At 48.7% G+C, this 16,815-nt stretch overlaps 1 protein-coding gene across 1 annotated transcript; it reads right to left on the reverse strand.

The window, feature by feature from the left end:
* Positions 1 to 1,637: 1,637 nt before the first annotated feature.
* On the reverse strand, positions 1,638 to 16,445 carry ENDOU (endonuclease, poly(U) specific). Its single transcript, XM_002823143.3, has 10 exons — positions 16,273 to 16,445; positions 11,666 to 11,788; positions 9,035 to 9,100; positions 8,426 to 8,563; positions 7,795 to 7,966; positions 7,205 to 7,404; positions 4,183 to 4,296; positions 3,430 to 3,536; positions 2,544 to 2,686; positions 1,638 to 1,829 (listed from the first exon to the last, which is right to left on the reverse strand). The coding sequence occupies exons 1-10, from the start codon at positions 16,325 to 16,327 to the stop codon at positions 1,712 to 1,714; spliced, it is 1,236 nt and encodes a 411-aa protein (XP_002823189.1). The 5' UTR covers positions 16,328 to 16,445; the 3' UTR covers positions 1,638 to 1,711.
* Between the last annotated feature and the right edge of the window lie 370 nt (positions 16,446 to 16,815).

Genomic DNA, 16,815 nt, shown 5'->3' on the forward strand with positions numbered 1-16,815 from the left:
AAATTTGCTCATATGGCCAGTAAGCAACAGAGCCTGGCTAGGTACCTGGGCAACATGACTTCAGAGCCTGTACCTGTTACCCCTGTGCTCTACTGACTCACTGTCTTGCCTATTGACCGTGAACATCTCTGGGAAAGGGCAGGACAAGGCCCTGTTTCATCTATCTGCAGTCTATAAACTTGCCCGAGGTATCTCTTCATACCTGACCGTTTTCTAGCATTGTGGCTTGAGTAATCTGTTTACAGATAAGAAGTCTTTCTGTATCTCTTTAGCATCTCCTCTTCCCCCAGTGTGGTCAACCTCTGCAACCACAGAAGCTATATCCAGAAATGTCCTTATACTCCTGTGTATTTGATCAAGGGGACTGGTTATTGGGGGGATGGGGACCACCAATCTCCATTTACCACCCCCGCCCCGCTGCCTCACTATCTGTATGCAATGATCCTTCCACTCTTCATATTACAGAATTCTCTTCCCCTCTTGGCTAGAGAGATGTAGTGAGTCAACAGAGACTTCATCCAGATACCACATTCTTCAAGCCATTCTGAAAAGACTCTAGAGCAAAAGTATCACTGCCAGCCCTGCTCCAGGGAAAAGGCAGGGAGACAGACATTGGAGGGAGGCCATATACAAAGAAGATGCTCATTTCAAGTTTTCTTCAATGACTTTAATTGGAAACTTGAACCTTCTAAACCACAGTTCACACCCAGCTCTGTGGTACAGCATTTAGTTCTCAGTGGGGTTGGGGGACAAATGCATAATTGAGGTTAAAATAGGGAACTACAGTCTCTCTGGTCTCGTAGAGTTATTCAAATTATGGCTGCTGGATAAGCCTTAAAATAATTATGTTAATGACACCAAGCTATGGGTTCCTTCTTCTTCTGATGCTGAATCATCCTCCTATGAGGAGAACTCTTTCAAAAAAAATTGGGGATCAAAATACAAGTCTGTGGCTGCACTAAACATCCACAAGTGGGAAACTTCTTGATGCAGATACTGAGCTGGACACAAAAACACTCAGGCCTGGAGAAGGCCACCCCACCTCCAGCCCATTCACTGCACCAACCTATTACCCTTCTCCATTCAGCATTGGAGTTCTCCCAGACTCTGTTCTGAGAGGATCTAACTCTGGAAAAAACCAAAGGCCCTTGCTTGATTACTGTGGCCTTACTTCTTTGAGGACCCCAACACAGGGCTGAGTGGTAGTTTACAGAGCTGTGTATAATAACAGCCATTATAGTAATCTTGAATTTATATCAGCTGTTCTTCCTAAGAACAATTGAAAACACCTTCACAGTAAAAATATCAGGGTTTGCCCTCTCACCAACCCCAAAAAGAGGAAAGTGGGCAAACCCCTTCCCTTTACATTAAAGGGAAGCATGAGGCCTGGTGAGGTCAAAGGACTTCTTCCTAGTTCCCCTACACATCAGGGCAGAGAGCTATGGAGGGCTCCTACCTTCTCTGCCTGGACTCTGTTTCTTAGTCAACATTGCCAGAATTCTAGAGGATAAAGGTTTGACTGTTTATCCACATTTTTCTAATTTGTACATTTTATCTCTTTCCCATGTGGGCACTTTGGGATTTAGGAATGCTTCTCATTGCTTTGAGATTTGGTGATCCCTTCCAGTCCTCTCCCTCTTCTCTCTAGTCCAGAGAAGATAGCACTTCAGTCTCGCAAGAGCCCTCATGCCCCTTTCTGGCTCGAAGTTGATTAGGTGGAAGACACTATGTAGGCTGTGGCGATGTACTTCTTGCCATTCCCATAGGTGGACTTGTCCCAGGTATATGTCCGGACGGCTAAGGGATATCCTCCCAGGCTTAACTGGCACCTGTGGGGGAAGAACCTGAAATCAGAGGGGCTCCCCACTTCACCCTGCCTCTCCCTGGGCTGGAAGGATCAAGCCCAACCGAAGCAGAAGGGCTCCATTCTGCTTAAACAGCCTTAAAGACAGAGCTGGCACTGCTTTCTTCAGCAGCTGCTTCCAGCTCCCCATGTGCAAGGAGCCATTTCAAAATCTTTGCCTTATTTCTTCTCTTCTTAAAGAATGCTGTTCCTCATCTTTCCCAGAGCAATATTCCAAAATCCCAGATTCTGGAGGTGAAATCCTCAGAAATTAAACGTTTGCTTAAGGTTTCAGAAGTGGGAGAACTCAACGTGTCCGAATGTTAGAGAACTTGAGGCCCAGTGGTTCCTAATGGTACTTTCTGGAGCTCTAGGTTCCCCTAAGTAGCCTCAGGGGACAAATAAAGATGCTGAGAGCTCTAGGACAACTCCATTTCTATTTCATATATTAAGGTCCTACATAAGATTTCACTTTGGGGGAATGAGGGGAGATAGTTTTGCTGCTAAGATGAAGTTTGGCAGCCACCAAACCAATCCAAAAACTTAATTGTTCAAGCAAGAGAACTGAGGCCCAAAGCACAGATTTGTCCAAGCCCTCTCAGCCTCTTTGTGGCAGAGTCCAGGTCTCTTGACTCTCTGATGGCTGAGGACAGCCTGCAGCCCCAGTCTGCCCCCCAGGCCTGGCTGTCCCCATTCTTACACTTTGCCTGGCCTGGCGATGAAGCACAGGGAGTAGAGTGCAAACTCAAACTCAGGGCTGCTGCCGATGAAAGCGGAGCCCACTTCCTTATAGTAGCCGTCCCAGTTGAACTGCATTGCCAGCACATCGGGGTAAGAATCCCACTGTGGAGGGAAGGGCAGAAAAGGGGGTCTGGTGAGTGCCACAGAGTGGAGTAGAACAGGTGCCCAATGGCAACAGTCAGACGGTATTTATTGAGGGTCCATTAGGGGCCTTTGTGAACCTTCCAGGGAGACTGGATTCTTTAAATAGAGGAGGCAGTCTGCCTTGCTAAGGTGTCTGAGCCCACCCAGACCCTCTGCCTGGAGCTGCCAGTGTACATCTACCAGAAAGGCCAAAATCACTATCCATAGGATCCATCTCTGGATATCAAGGACATCACTGTTCCCAGTGGCCCTCACACATGGAAGAGAAGGATCATTTACTGCCCCCAAATTATTTCCTGGTACCGGGCAGCAAAGGTTTCTGTCTTATAAAGTGTATGAAGTTTAGCTCAGACTAGCCAGGCTGAAACTTTCAGCCACATTCTAAGGAAACTGAGGCAGGGAGTAATTGCATATCTTTGTTCTTCCCTCTGAGAATCCTCTCCAGGCCCCAGGCTCCCACCCCGATATGGTGCCTCCTGCCTCCTGTCCCCTGCATTTCTAGAGCCTTCACTGTTTGGAAGGGAATTCCAGTGTCCTGGCTGGCTAAAGTGGCTGTCCAGCAGGTGAGGACGTGATAGTCACAATCACCTGGGGCTGCCCCCTGAGAGTCAGGCTGAGAGACAAGTCGACAGTTTGGAATGCAGAGTGAGAGCAGCAGGATATCTGGGCGCTGACAAGGCTTTTCCAGCCCGTGTACTCACAGGCCCATCGTAGATGTGACTGTAATAGTCAACCAGACCCTCCTTCTCCTCCAGGTAGAAGCGGATCCAGTTATGGAAGCCGGTAACCTTGCCTTTTTTGACCTCACCTATAATAAAGAGTCCAAGATGGATAATCTGGGCTCCTTCCCCACCCTCCCCTCCAATCCCCTTTCTCCACCCCATCAAGCCTTCCCCCTTCTCCAGTCTCTGACTTCTAGCTGCTTGGCTCCTTGCTGTGAGTCCCCAGAGTCTCTCACAGTCCTATCTCTCACCTCAGGAAGGCCCCCCTTCTGGCTCAAGCCCTTGGGAGAATCCTTCCTTCTGGTGATCCTGATGACCTCTCTCAGCCATTACTCCAGCAGCAAGCCAGGCTTGGTGGGAGTTTTATGGGGTAGAACAGGGGGGAACCATGGCCCTCTTGGGAAGCAGCTGGCCAGGCACTGGAAGCAAAGGACTGTTCACAGGTAGGCAAACTTGCTCCCAGACGCATGTCTTGTCCTAGATGTACCCCCTTGGGAGCCCCAGCATCTGGTCTTCTTTCCCCCGTAGGTACTCCAGAAAAGACTGTTTCTCAGAATGGCTCCTCAGACACCCCCCCCTCCCCCGGCCATATGGGCAGGGGAGAGTGCATGGGTCCCTCCCTGCTAGTTGGCTGGACTGCTGATTAATCCACACCCAGGGCTGCCCTGCTCCTGAGCAAAGCCATTCCTCTTCATCCCTCCAACTCTTTCTTTCCAAGAAAAGTGCTCCCACCTGAGAAGACATGTTCAAAGCCACTCGAGTCCCCCTCTTCATTGCCTCTTGAATAGAGCCCAAACCACATGTTCTTCAAGTCATCGACGAACTCTTGTTCTGAGCCATAGCGATCTGCAGAGATGAACGCAAAGGGTTTTGGAGAGGGGAGGCAGGGCCAGATCCTGGGAGCGCTAAACAGAGACCTGAAGAGCTACTTGCTCCCACACGTCAAGAAACACGTGTGTTCAATCAACAAATGTGTTCGGCTGTTTATTCAATGATTATCTGTGGGATGCCTATTTTGTGCCAGATCCAGATCTAATGGCTGAGGATTCAGCTGGGAATAGCAAGGACATGGTCTCTATCTATATTACATTCCAGTGGAGGAGTCAAATAATAAGTAAACAATAAGAAATATGATTTCAGATCAGTGATATGAAGCAGAGTAGCCTGTAATGATGGGAAAGGGCTGGCACATGAGGTGGGGGGGGTCTTCTAGAAAGGAAGATCAGAAAGGCCTCTGTGAGAAGGTAGCACTGATCAGAATGCTGAAGGATAAGGAACTGGCTACACAAAGATCTGTGGGGAAGATTCTTCCATGTAGAGGGAACTGCAAGAGCAAAGGCTCCAGGCAGACTTGAGTTTGCCATTCAAAGAACTAAAAGAAGTCAGTGAGGCTGGAGCAGGAGGGGAGAGTGGTAGGAGAGGAGGTTTGAGAAGCAGCCAAGGGTCAGATCCTTCAAGCCATGGCAAGAAGGTCAGATCTCAGGCAAATAGAAATAAAACAAAAAATGTTTTAGATTTACTAATTGCTTTCTGTCCACCTAGTGCCTGCCATTTTAAGTGCTTCCAATGTAACACTGAATCCTTGTTTTGAATCTTCGCATAAGCTTGGTACTAATTATCCCCAACTTAGAAATGAAGAAACTGAGACAAAGTATAAAACTCATGCAAGATCACAGTTACTGAAAGGTAGAGACAGCACTTGAGTCCGCTCAGTCTAGCTCCAGAAACCAATCTCTTTAACAACTCTATAGCTTCTTGGTAGTGCAGAGCCACTGAAGGATTTTAAGCAGGGGAATTATATGATAGGAGCTTTTAAAAGATCACCCTGGCTGTGTATGTTAAAAAGGCAATGGGGTGGTATGAGTGGAAGCAGAGAGACCAGTTTTGAGGCTCATGCTTTGTCCACGTAAGAAGTTGATGGGGCTTAGATGGTGGTGTTAACTCCGGAGGAGGAGAAAGAAGCAGTAGGCCCAGGACATATTTTGAAGTGGGAGTGATGGACATTACATTACTGATGGAGGAGATGGGAGTAGGGAACTTTGAGGTAAAGAGAACAATTAAATCTAACTACTAGGCTTTTGGCCTGAGCAACCGGATGGGTTATGTTGCCATTTATGAAATGGGGAAGACCCAGAGAGGAGCAGGTATTTTTGATGGGAACCAAAAATTCTTTCTACACTAAGTTCTGTAGAATATCGGTTAGATAGCTAAGTGGAGATGTTGAAAAGGCCCTTGGGAAAGTTCAGGGCTGGAGATTTCAATGAGGGAAACATCAAAGATTGACTGTTTACTGCCCACAATTTTATATGGTGAATACAAAAGGAATACCAGACATATTCCTTCCTTTCAAGGACTTAAAACACATTTGGAAAACAAGACTAAACATACATGAAATAACAGAGAATGGTTTCACACACTGAATAGCTCCCCTTACTGAGCAAGGACTGAGTGCCAGGCTTTCTACTAGGTGCTTTATAAGCAGTCATCCTCAAAAACGCCATTTCAAAGGGAAGTCCCAGAGAGGTCAAATAAATTGCCCAGGGTCAAGTCACTAGCAAGTGGCAGAGCCAAGATTTAAACCAAGTCTCTCTGGCCCAAGGCTATTGTGGACCACACTCCAAACTCTGCAGAGGTGCCAAAAGCCAGAGTGAGCTGGGGCAGGTGCAGCCTTCACAAATGCGGTGGGATATGAACTATCATAGAACTTTAAGGATAAGTGGGATTTGGACAAGGAGAGAGGTGAGGAGAGAGTAAGTAACGGGACAGCCTGACCTTGGCATCGGAACCCTGAGTTCCAGCCCCAGCTCCGCTTCCAACTCATTTGTGGCCTCAGATAAGTCTAGCCTGTCTGGCCTCCGTTTCTCTCATTTGAAAAGCCCTTGCTCAGTCTAGACCTCCAAGATTCTCTTGTGTGTTTACTATGAAGAGAACGCCAGGGGGCAGCACAGGATTGCAACTTCTTCATAGAGTCACTCCTGTGTCGCTGTCACTTTACCTAAAAACAGTGTCACCAACTCTTAAGGAAGGCAGCAGCTCTGAGCCAAGGCACTCTCAGGGACAACGAGGGAAGACCCGGACAGAGCCACCCCTGAGACAAAGCCCAGCTGCCTGGAGTTTGGGAAAGGAATCTGCAGGACAGTAACAAACAACTCCATGCCAAGAAGTCCTGCGGCCAAAATCTTTTTTGGTCTGACTCAAATGTATCTCTATCTGGAGGCTTTCCAACCACAACTCTTCCCGATAGGACTTCCCTCTCTGAACCTTTGTTGATTTTCTGATGTTGTTTCCCCAGCCAAAAGGTAGACTCAGCCAACCCAATTCCTGGACTTTAGTGCAGGAGGAGGGAGTAGGGTCAGCGACTCTACCTGTCTGAAACATGGTGCTGACTCCAGGATCGCGGAGGTGGCTGAGACGTGCCCTGGGTGGGGGTGGGATGTGAGGGGAGGCTCACACCCGGCAGAGAACCCTGAGACTGTAGTAGAGGGTGGGCGTGCATGAGGCAGTTAACATGAAGTCAAAGGTGGGTTGATTTCCAAGCCAGCCAGCCAGCCAGAGGATGTGCCAGCTCCTGGTTGGGTTCCTAACCTCTCCTTGGCTTCCCCCTGGCCTCATCCCTCATCCCTCCCAGATGTACACTGACCTCCACAGAGTCCCCACCGCCTCCTCACCTGCCCTCCTAACCTTCCCCTCCCCCGCCCACCTGGCTTCCCTCAGACAGACTCATGCGCCCTGGGGCCTGGGGGTGCTCACTCACTCTGGTGATGGAGGAAGCTGTAGAGCTCCTTCATGACTGCTGTCTTCATGATCTCTCTGAGGAAGGCATCCTGCTCGGCCAGCTCCTGGGCACTGAAGTGCTCCCCGTGGCCTGTCGCCCTCTGGTAGTTGTTGAGGAGGTTGATGAAGGCTGCATAGGTGGGCTTGGAGAACAGCTTCTCATTGACATAAGTGAAGAGTCTGGGGGAGGCAGAGGGGAACCCACTGAGAGCCCCAAACACAGGGCAGTGACCCCTCCAGAGACTTCTAGACAGGCCAGGAGCAGACAGGCGAGGGCTGGGTTCAGGAGCCGAGGGGGCACTTCGGGTACTCTTGAAAGCCACACATCAGGTCACTTTTCTTCCACCTCATGTTTTGGAAGAGCTGTTCTATCCTCAGCCTGGCCAATCACAGAAACCCTCCCAACTGGATATCCACAGTCCCTCAAGATGGCTTTGTCTCTGGAGACCTATTTTTTTTCTGCTCTCCCTTTGATCCTGCCTGACTTGAGGATAAAAGAGCTGAGGCATCAAAAGAAGCAAGGATAGGGGCAAGATTTGGGGGGTAGAAAGAGGAATTGTGGGAACTCACGGCTTTGGGCAGCGATCCACTTGGTCTCTGGTCTCTGACGGGGAGATGCAGTTTTGGCTATTGAGAATGATGTCTTCCTTCTGGGCCTTGTTGGTGTCTGCCCTGTAGATCTTCTCAGAGATGCTTTGAATCTCCTCTTTGGTTATGGCATCACTGCTGTGGGAGAAGCCCTCTGGGAGGAAGTGGGAGAGGGATGGCTTCAGAGCCAGAGGGAAAGGGGGGCGGGCAGAAAATTATCTGTGTGCATCCCCTCCTGGGCACCTTCAAGAAGCTGGCATGGAGGGAGGGGGGCCACAGTTGGACACCCTAGTGGTGGACAGGGGTCTAGAGCCTAAAGGACCTGTAAAATCACCACACGGCATTGCCCACAGGATGTCCCCCGCCCCTTCCCCCTAGAAGGGGTCTCACACTTGAGCATGCATCAGAACCACCTGGAGGCCCTGGTAGAACAGGACAGTGAGTCCCACCCCTAGAGTTTCTAATTAAGTAGGCCCGGAGTGAAGCCCCAGAGTTTGTGTTTCTAACAAGTTCTCAGACATTGCTGAAGCTGCTTGTCCAGGGACCACGTGTTGAGAACCTGCTCTAAAGCCCTTCTGTCTCTGCAGCTTAGCTAAGGGAGCAGAAGACTAACCATGGCCACTACACAGGCTCTCAAAATCCTTGCAGCAGTTTCCAAACTCTTGGCAGCGGGCATTGCAGTGACATTGGTGGTGCTTGTCAAAGGCTTCGTAGCAGCGGCCCTCGCAAGAGGTGGGTGCCGAGTACAAGTCTGACAAGAGAGGGGTGGTGTGTCCCGGGCTGACCTCTAGAGGTCGCTCTGAATGCCCCACAGGCTGTCCCTCCCTAGCCTGGCTCTCTTCACTCTGCCCAGTAAAGATCTCCAGGGAAGGAAAACAAACAAACCTAATTCGTGCACACCCTTCACAGTCAGGAAGTCCTTTCTGATGCCCAACTTTACTTTCTGGCCTGCTGTTTTTCTAATCTTCTCATTCTAAAAATAAAATCTCTTCCACTTCCCTCTCCAGGCCTCAGGCTCTCTTTCCTAGCTACCCTCCTCCCATGGACCCCCGGCTGGCTGAGCCCCCCAGGCTTCTTCCTGCCCAGGTTCCCAGAATCCAACAAGCCTCTCTCATCTGGCTGAGGCCTGGGCCTGGTGCCACTGCCATGGCCGCCCCTCCTTGTCACCCTCATGTCCCTCTTGCTTTATCTTGAGGGCCCCCCTTTGGGGAAGCAGGCTCACTGCTGGCGAGGGCCTCTTCTGTCTCTTCCTCCGGCTGTGGCAATGGCTCTGACTCTTTGTGGTCCTCTGCAGGTAGATAGAAAAATAAAGTCACCAACAACCTGAGAATTCCCCTGCTGCTTGGTTTCTGGTTCTCTGCTTCCCCAGCCTCAGGGGACAAGCAAGGGCACTGGAAGCAAATTCTGAACAGGGACTGGGGTCCAATGGACAGGCACCAAATAATGCGGATGAAAACAGAAAATGGAAGATGTTTCCAATGGAAGACACATTATAGAAAACCTATAAAGAAGGAAAATAATTTCCCCAGGTGACACATCTGGATTGAAAACTCTGATTTTGGTGATGAAAACTCTGATTTAACAAAAGTTGACAGATCAATAGAGCCTTGATGCTGTCCTAATGACAAAGCCCTCACTTAGGAACATCCTGAACCTAGAAAAACTTCTCATCAGAGTTCAGGGTAAATTCTCAGGGCCTCAAGGAATAAGAGCTGTTTCCTGAGATTCCAACTTCCCTTCTTTCTTTGCCCCACTTGGAAATGGCCACAAAGACCGCGTCTAGGGAAAAGGCATGTTCAGAAAAGCATATTCCTATTGCTGCCCCTTTCCCTTCACCTGCAAGTTGAGTGACTGTAGCTCAGCTCTGGGTGGAGAAGGGTGGATTTGAGGTTGGGGGTGATGCAGCAGGGAGAAATGTTCCTGGGGACTTTGAGTTCCTCTCTCATCACACAGTGGAATAATCCCCCCAGCTCCCCCTCCACACACCCAACAAACAGTACTGTTACAAAGTGATTCAGAATCTACTAGTGAGTTTGCTGGAAAGTTATTACCATCAGAACTACCAGTCAGGTTATTCTTCAGTCAACAAACATCTTCTGATCACTTACTATGTGTCAGGCTGTGTTCTAAGTGCTGGCAATCCATAGAGTTCTGAATTCAGCCACATTTTATGCCAAACAAAATTTTGTGTGCTGAGCTGGAATCCTAACCATCATTTCCAATATGTTTTTCTATTGGAAAGGGGTTGCAAATCAGAAACTTGAAGATGAAATGGCTAGTACGCTGGGTATTGCCTTTATCTTGAATGCCAGCCTGATGGTCCAAGGTGAACAAGCCTTCCTGTGTTTTCTGAATGGTAAGAAAAAGTGGGGACACAAGGACAGGAGAAAAGGCATAGGCTCTGATTCCGGCTGATCTCGGCCTGGGTCTCCCTGCCTGGGGAAGGAGGTGTATGTGTGTGTGCTAATATATATGTGGTGCTGATGTATAATACATATGCTTATATGGTGATATGGTTTGGCTGTTTCCCTCCTCAAATCTCATCTTGAATGGTAGCTCACATAATTCCCACGTGTCATGGGAGGGACCTGGTGAGAGGTAATTGAATCATAGGGTCAGGTTTTTCCTGTGCTGTTCTTGTGATAGTGAATAAGTCTCACGATATCTTATGGTTTTATAAAGGGCAGTTCCCCCGCACTTTGCCTGCCACCATGTAAGATGTGTCTTTGCGCCTCCTTTGCCTTCCGCCATGATTGTGCGGCCTCCCCAGCCATGTGGAACTGTGAGTCTATTAAACCTCTTTTTCTTTATAAATTAGCCAGTCTTGGGTATTTCTTCGTAGCAGTATGAAAATGGACTAATACATATGGTGTTTTTGTATAAATTGAAAAAAAAGCTTCCATATGAGTGGAAGCAGCTCTGTGGGTGCTTAACTGGCCACCACCTTTGGGCAAATTCAGAAAACAGCACTCCTTTCTCTCAGCAGACACAACTCTTCACCAGGGCACAAAACCTGATGAGAAGGATACAGACTGGATTTTGGTCCAGCTTGCTGCTTAACTAGGTTCTCTTGTGCAATGCACAACCTGTGCAATGCACAACCTGTGCAATGATTATGCAGTGAAATTGATGGCCATTACCTAACGTGGCTTCAGTGACCATGTTTTCAAAACTGGGAGTCAGAGTGCATGGCTTGACAGCAAGGCTTTGTGTCACAAAGCAGAAGATCATTAATCTGGGAGTTGACAACATTGGAAGCACCTAAACAAGTTGATTATTCATACAAGATTTTTTTCAAGTATTCATTTAAAACTATGCAGTTAAAGGTGGTGCATGTCCTGTTCTAATTGGTAGGCTGGAAATGATGGTATGGAGAAGTTGCGCCACGTGGTCCCTTCACTAGAGGAAGAGTGGTATGAATCATGTCCGTCACTGTGACACCGTGCAGTCTTCCTGGCAGTACACAAGTTGTGAGAGTTTGCTACCATTTTTACATTTTTGTGATTTAAAGTGTTGAATAACAATTAATGATGTCATACATACTAAAATATTATTTTTATCATTTTACCCTTTTTTAGAATTTGGTACTTAAACTTTCAAGATATTGTTAATACTGATAGTTCAGACAGAAATTCTAGGTAAATGACATCTACTGTATTTTAAGTTGGGGGCATCCTAGAAAACCTGAGAAAAGTGGTGGCCAAATTTCTGACCCTGCCTCTGTCCCTCAGTGCTTTCTGTCCAGACCCTTAGAGCCCCTGTCAGTCCTGAACACTGCTCTGGCCTGCTGGACACCCAGGTCAGTGGCCCCTTAGACAGGCTGGACGTGCCTTCGTCTCACAAGGAGGCTCACCAGTACACAGATGTTCATAGTCTTCACAGCAGTTCCCATGCCGGAGACACCGGCGGTCACACTGGCAGGCAGCATCCCGGTTAAATTTCTCATTACATCGAGATGCACAGGATTCCATTTTTCCTATGGGCAGTAAAGGTCACAAACTCAGCTCTATGGAGACCCTGTTCTCCCCAAGGTGCCTCCTGCAGGAGGGTTCACAGACCAGGGCAGGAGTGTACCCGGCAGGGAAGGGCATTACTCTCTGCAAAGGAGAAGAACATCCACAGCCTCCCATGCACAGCATAAGCCTCCTCCCCACCACCCAACACCCACCAAATATTTCAAGGCTCGTCAAAGAGACCAGGATCACAAACCCAAATGCCTATTTGAGTTAGGACCATAACATAAACAAGTAAAGAAGCAGGGTATGAGGCAGTAGGAAGAAATGGAGACCGTGACAAACGAGAGCAATGCTCCATCTGAAATTTGCAGCTGATGCTCAGCTCTAGCCGATTGTTGCCATGTTGGGATGTGGGCTCAGTGTTGCCAGAGCCTCCCCTTTTTTATTAAGATAAATCTTCATTTTTATGTGAAATTTTCCAACCTTGTAACACTTTAAGCACACCAAAGAAAGAGGTCTGTGAACTGGGTGTAGCCCACAGGCCCCCTTCACCTGTCATGTCATACTGCCCCAGGGATGTCCCCTGCCCCTGACCCTCCCCTGGCTCTTATCCCATCCCTGTTATGTTCTTTGCTTCTTTGCTCTTCTCTCCCCTTCTGGTCTTCTCTGCACACTCTTTCCCCCTGTGTCACATCTTTCTGTTCTTTCCCGTCTTTGGAGTACATTCAGATGAATTTATGCTCAGGGTGGGGAATGAGGCGGGTGCGGGTGAGAATTGGGCTCTGGCATAGCATTCTATTGTGTAACCACAGACCACATCCCCCACTGCAGCCAAATGGTTTGCAGAAGCAAGCTTTTGGTCGCAAGGGGCATAAGACAAGACATTTTGAAGGAACAGTGGAAACCCACTATCCACTCTGGGCTTTAAGGGTGATAACAGAGTCTTTGTTGATTTGAGATTCCTGAGGTTTGGATTTCACGAACGCTGGGTTCAGAGGTCATACTGTGGGTTACAGAGAACGTCAAGATCAGAGTCACAGTTACCATCGGCATCAGAATTTGTATCAGTGAGGAAACTGAAACCTAATTTGGACCAGCGTTGGGGTTATTTAGGTTAAGAACTACAGTTAGGATTTGGGCTTGAGTTAAATTAGTTGATAAGTTAACAACTTTGTATTGATATTTGGGTAAGGAATAGGAATAGACTTAAGATGACATTCGGGGTTGAGGAATGTGTCAGGATGAGAAAAAGATGAATAATCCCTGTTTTGTTTGGGGGCTTGGTTCTGGTTATGATTCAATACAGGTATAGTATCTTAATTTAAGCCTGAAGTGGGTTAGAGCTTAAATATTAGAGGTTGGGTTTAGTTACCAGTCCCTAGTATTAGATTCTGGGATTAGGGTTGATACTGTGTCTAATGAGGGACAGTTCAGCAGAGAGGTTAAGAACCTAGACTCTGGTGCCAAACTGCTTGAGGCTGGAATTCTGGTTCTACTGCTTTCTAGCTATGTGATCTTGGGCAAGTTATTTGAACTTCTGTGCCTCAGTTTTCTTATCTGTAAAAGTGGGATGATAATGGAGCCTGTCTCATAGAATATTTATAAGAATTAAATGAGTTAATATGTGTAAAGCACTTAGGACAGCAAGTGACACATAGTAGTACCACAGAAGTATTTGTTAGGTAAATAAACGGTGGCAATATTTCCTGCTCATCTTCCAAGTGACGAGTGTTCAGACTGGCTGGAGCAGTCTTCCCTGTGTGGTGGCCTTGTCGACACACTTCAACTAGCTGGCACTCTCCCAGGGTTTCAACAGGGCCATCCCTTGGGCTGGGTTGTCAGCACATCTGTGTTGCTGGTTTCCTGGCTGACTTCATCACTACAGGTCTGTATTCTTTACATCAGAGAGGCATTGGGTCAAGGTTAACCCGGGTCCTCAGACAACTTCGCATTGTCAGGCCTCCAAGGTGGCCAGGAAGGCAGGTTTCCAGTCCCTAAAAGAGACCAGGCCCAAGGCCACTTGTTCCTTCAAGCCCGCAGGAACTCCTCTTGAATGTTAAATGATGCTCCCTTGGAGCCTGAATGCAGAGATCTTAAGGAGAAATTTTCAGCCCATCAGCTCCCTGCTCAGTCAGCCTGGCAGTACACCCAGAATCCAAAGGGAGAGAATTCAGGCAAATCAGGACAATGTTTTTAATGGGTCAAATCAGCAGAGTCCAGGGAAACAATTCACTTCATTCCAGCAGCTGGCACCAGTTGAGAAGGGTTGCAAGCGAGCAGTCAGCTGGACGTGCAGGAGAGCACCCCCACTGGCCCAAGCTAAGTGGGCTTTTTCATCTCTGCTCAAGAACTTTGTCTCCAGCAAGAGCCCCATGCCAGCACTTTCTCACATTTCTCTGTGCACTTAGTCTGCTTCAAGGTGACCTTGGGATTTGACAGTGGAGGGCAGGGGTGGGAGGAACTTTTCCTCATAGGCACTTTGCTGTGACGTTCTGGGGACACTCTGATGAGTAACTAGTCACCCTAACAACTCACTCCAGCATCCCCACACTGCACCATTAACACCAACACTCTGAGTAAGCCTTGCTCCCCAAGCCAGGTGCCTGAATCACTGCTGTAGTAACCTGTGCCCCTTGTTTCTCTGCCTCACCTCTCTGACTCTCTGCCTTTCTTCATCTGAGCCTTTCCTCTCTCGGGTTCAGATTCTCCCTCCATTCCCCCATGAAATGCTCAATTTCTCTGTACTTTCTAAGACTTCAATATGCCAGAACAGCCACTCCCTATCCATACTGGCCATCAAGAAAGCTTGCTCCCAAGCCTGGGTGGACACAGTGTCCCTGTACACTGGCGCTCAGCCCCTCTGATGACTGGGACATCCTACATATCTGTACCTCTCAGAAGGCCCCAGATGCTGTTTCCATGGAGACCTAGTCAACCAAGAAGCCTCACCCCTTGGACTAGCTTCCTGCCTCCATTCACAACCAAAAAAAATCAACCAAGGTTCTCCACAGACATCCAGCTCATAAAGGAGGACCTGAGGCTGTCAATGATTCCCCATGAGATTCATATTCTTGCCTCTCAGTTCTGAGATGTTGGGATAGTATCAACAAGTGCAGAGCCTCTTCCCTGCCACCTTAGGAAGCCTCACACACTTGACCTCACTTCCGCATCGATCCCACAGCCGAAGCAGATACTGCCCTCTGACCCAGCAGCAAGAGCTCCACCTGCACTTCTAAAGCCACTGCTACCTCTGCCCTCAGGGATGTCCCCCCAGGAACCAAATATCCAGGGTTGCTCTCCTTCCCTAAGGCTGGAATATGCCAAGCCCGCTGGCCACCCCAACACATTAAGCCCCCAGGTTCCACCTTCCTCCCCACCAACAGGGCTGAGGCTGGTGGTTCCCAGGCCTACCTTCATGCTCTCCCACTGCCTCTCCACCCACTAGGGCCCAGGCAGAGCTGGTTTCTGGTAAGGTGCACTATGTCATCCATGGTTGGGAGGCACAACTTCCTCTTCCAGGGGTTTTCAATTTAGAAATCCCGTAAGGGTCTCCTTTCCACAACCCAGTTGGAAATGACCCCAAGTGGAAGTTTCTCCCAAGAATATTTATAGTCATAATCATAGCGAATTTCCAATTCACTGAGATCTCACTTTGCACCAGGTGCTTCTCATACATTATTTCATTTAATCCTTTCCACAGTCCTACACAGGAGCAACCCAGTGGAAGGATTCTTTCTCCTGTGGGCAGAGGAGGATTCTCCCCACACTCTTCAGCTCAGCCCCTCCCTTGGCACTCCTTCCCACCCACCCACTAGCTACCAATTAACACATCAGCACCAGCATTTTGCACAGTTACTAAACAGGAACATAGTCCTGTTCCTCTGCCAGTCCCATCCCCTGGACCTCTCATAACTGTGGGCCAGGTCCCTTCTGTATTCTTTAATTCTCCTAACACTGCAACAGAGATCCATTCCTCTGACCCCTGTACAGCCCCAGATAGGACATGGCCCACCTCCTGGTCAAGGGTCCTTTCAGTTTCCTCCTAAGCCTGCCCACCTCCTAAGGCTGTACCCAAAGAAAGATCACACCCTAGACAACCTCACCTGTCACCAGGCAGTGGAAGGAGTGACCAAGGGCAGCCAGGCCACTCAGACCCCGTGGACCCCAGCCCTAGCTTTATACCTTACAGTGGCCCCAAACAACAAAATACTGGGGAGATCAAAAGTCAGGCTGGACTAAGGGATGTTTGGGGCTGATCCTCCAAGATGTCAAGAAGGGACTTCCATGAAATCAGACCATCAGCCCTGCAACTCTCTCCACATAGTCCAGTCCATTCTGGGAACAACGCCTGCACCCTCAGACAAGGACAACCCAAAAGTGCTCTGCGGGTTTAGGACAGAGCTCACCCTCCCTTGTCCCACGGCCCTGCCCTCTACCAAGTTCTCCAACTCTCTGCAAGATCCCGCCCCACCAGCAATCCCATGCCCGCCAGATAGTGACTTACCAGCCCAGGCCAGGCCGAACAGAACGGCCAATACCAGGGAGATGCAGGCCCTCATGGTGCCCAGTTGGAGGCCAAAAAGGGAGTGGCTGTTGGACTTTCACTAGAGTCAGATGAATGTCACAGCTCTCAAATGAGCCTTATTCCTCAAGCTGATCCTTTTAAAGACACCAGGACTTGTGGAGCTGGTGTCTCCAGATCCTTTCAGGAAGAAAAAGGGGAGGGAGGGACCCTAGATGGATAGGAGGTGGGGCCCTACAGCTGTTTGAAGCCTGAGGGAAGGTGACTAAGCAGGTAGGTAATGCCAGATGTTGAGAACAGGTAATGCTAGCTGTTTGCAGCTTAAAAAATAGGTCATGCAGGCAGGCATACCAAGATGGGTCCAGTTTGGAGGGTTCTTTGTCCAAATTAGGGACACCCACGGGCTGATCTTTGGGTGATCCCCACCAAACAGACACCTACTTCCAAGTCTCAGACCTGACTTTCCAAGGGGCGACAGGCTGGATTCATCTTCAAATTCCTGGAGCTTAGCATGATGCTGGCACA

The sequence above is a fragment of the Pongo abelii genome, chromosome 10, assembly GCF_028885655.2.
Source record: "Pongo abelii isolate AG06213 chromosome 10, NHGRI_mPonAbe1-v2.0_pri, whole genome shotgun sequence".
Classification (NCBI taxonomy): domain Eukaryota; kingdom Metazoa; phylum Chordata; class Mammalia; order Primates; family Hominidae; genus Pongo; species Pongo abelii.

Bases quoted from the DNA above. Each gene is read 5' to 3' on its own strand.
- ENDOU (XM_002823143.3), bottom strand. From the start codon at position 16,327: ATGAGGGCCTGCATCTCCCTGGTATTGGCCGTTCTGTTCGGCCTGGCC. The intron at 11,789-16,272 runs GTAAGTCACTAT...TACTGCCCATAG, and splicing joins GTTCGGCCTGGCCTGGGCTG to GAAAAATGGAATCCTGTGCA. The intron at 7,967-8,425 runs GTTAGTCTTCTG...ACTTCCTCCCAG, and splicing joins GAGCCTGTGTAGTGGCCATG to AGGGCTTCTCCCACAGCAGT.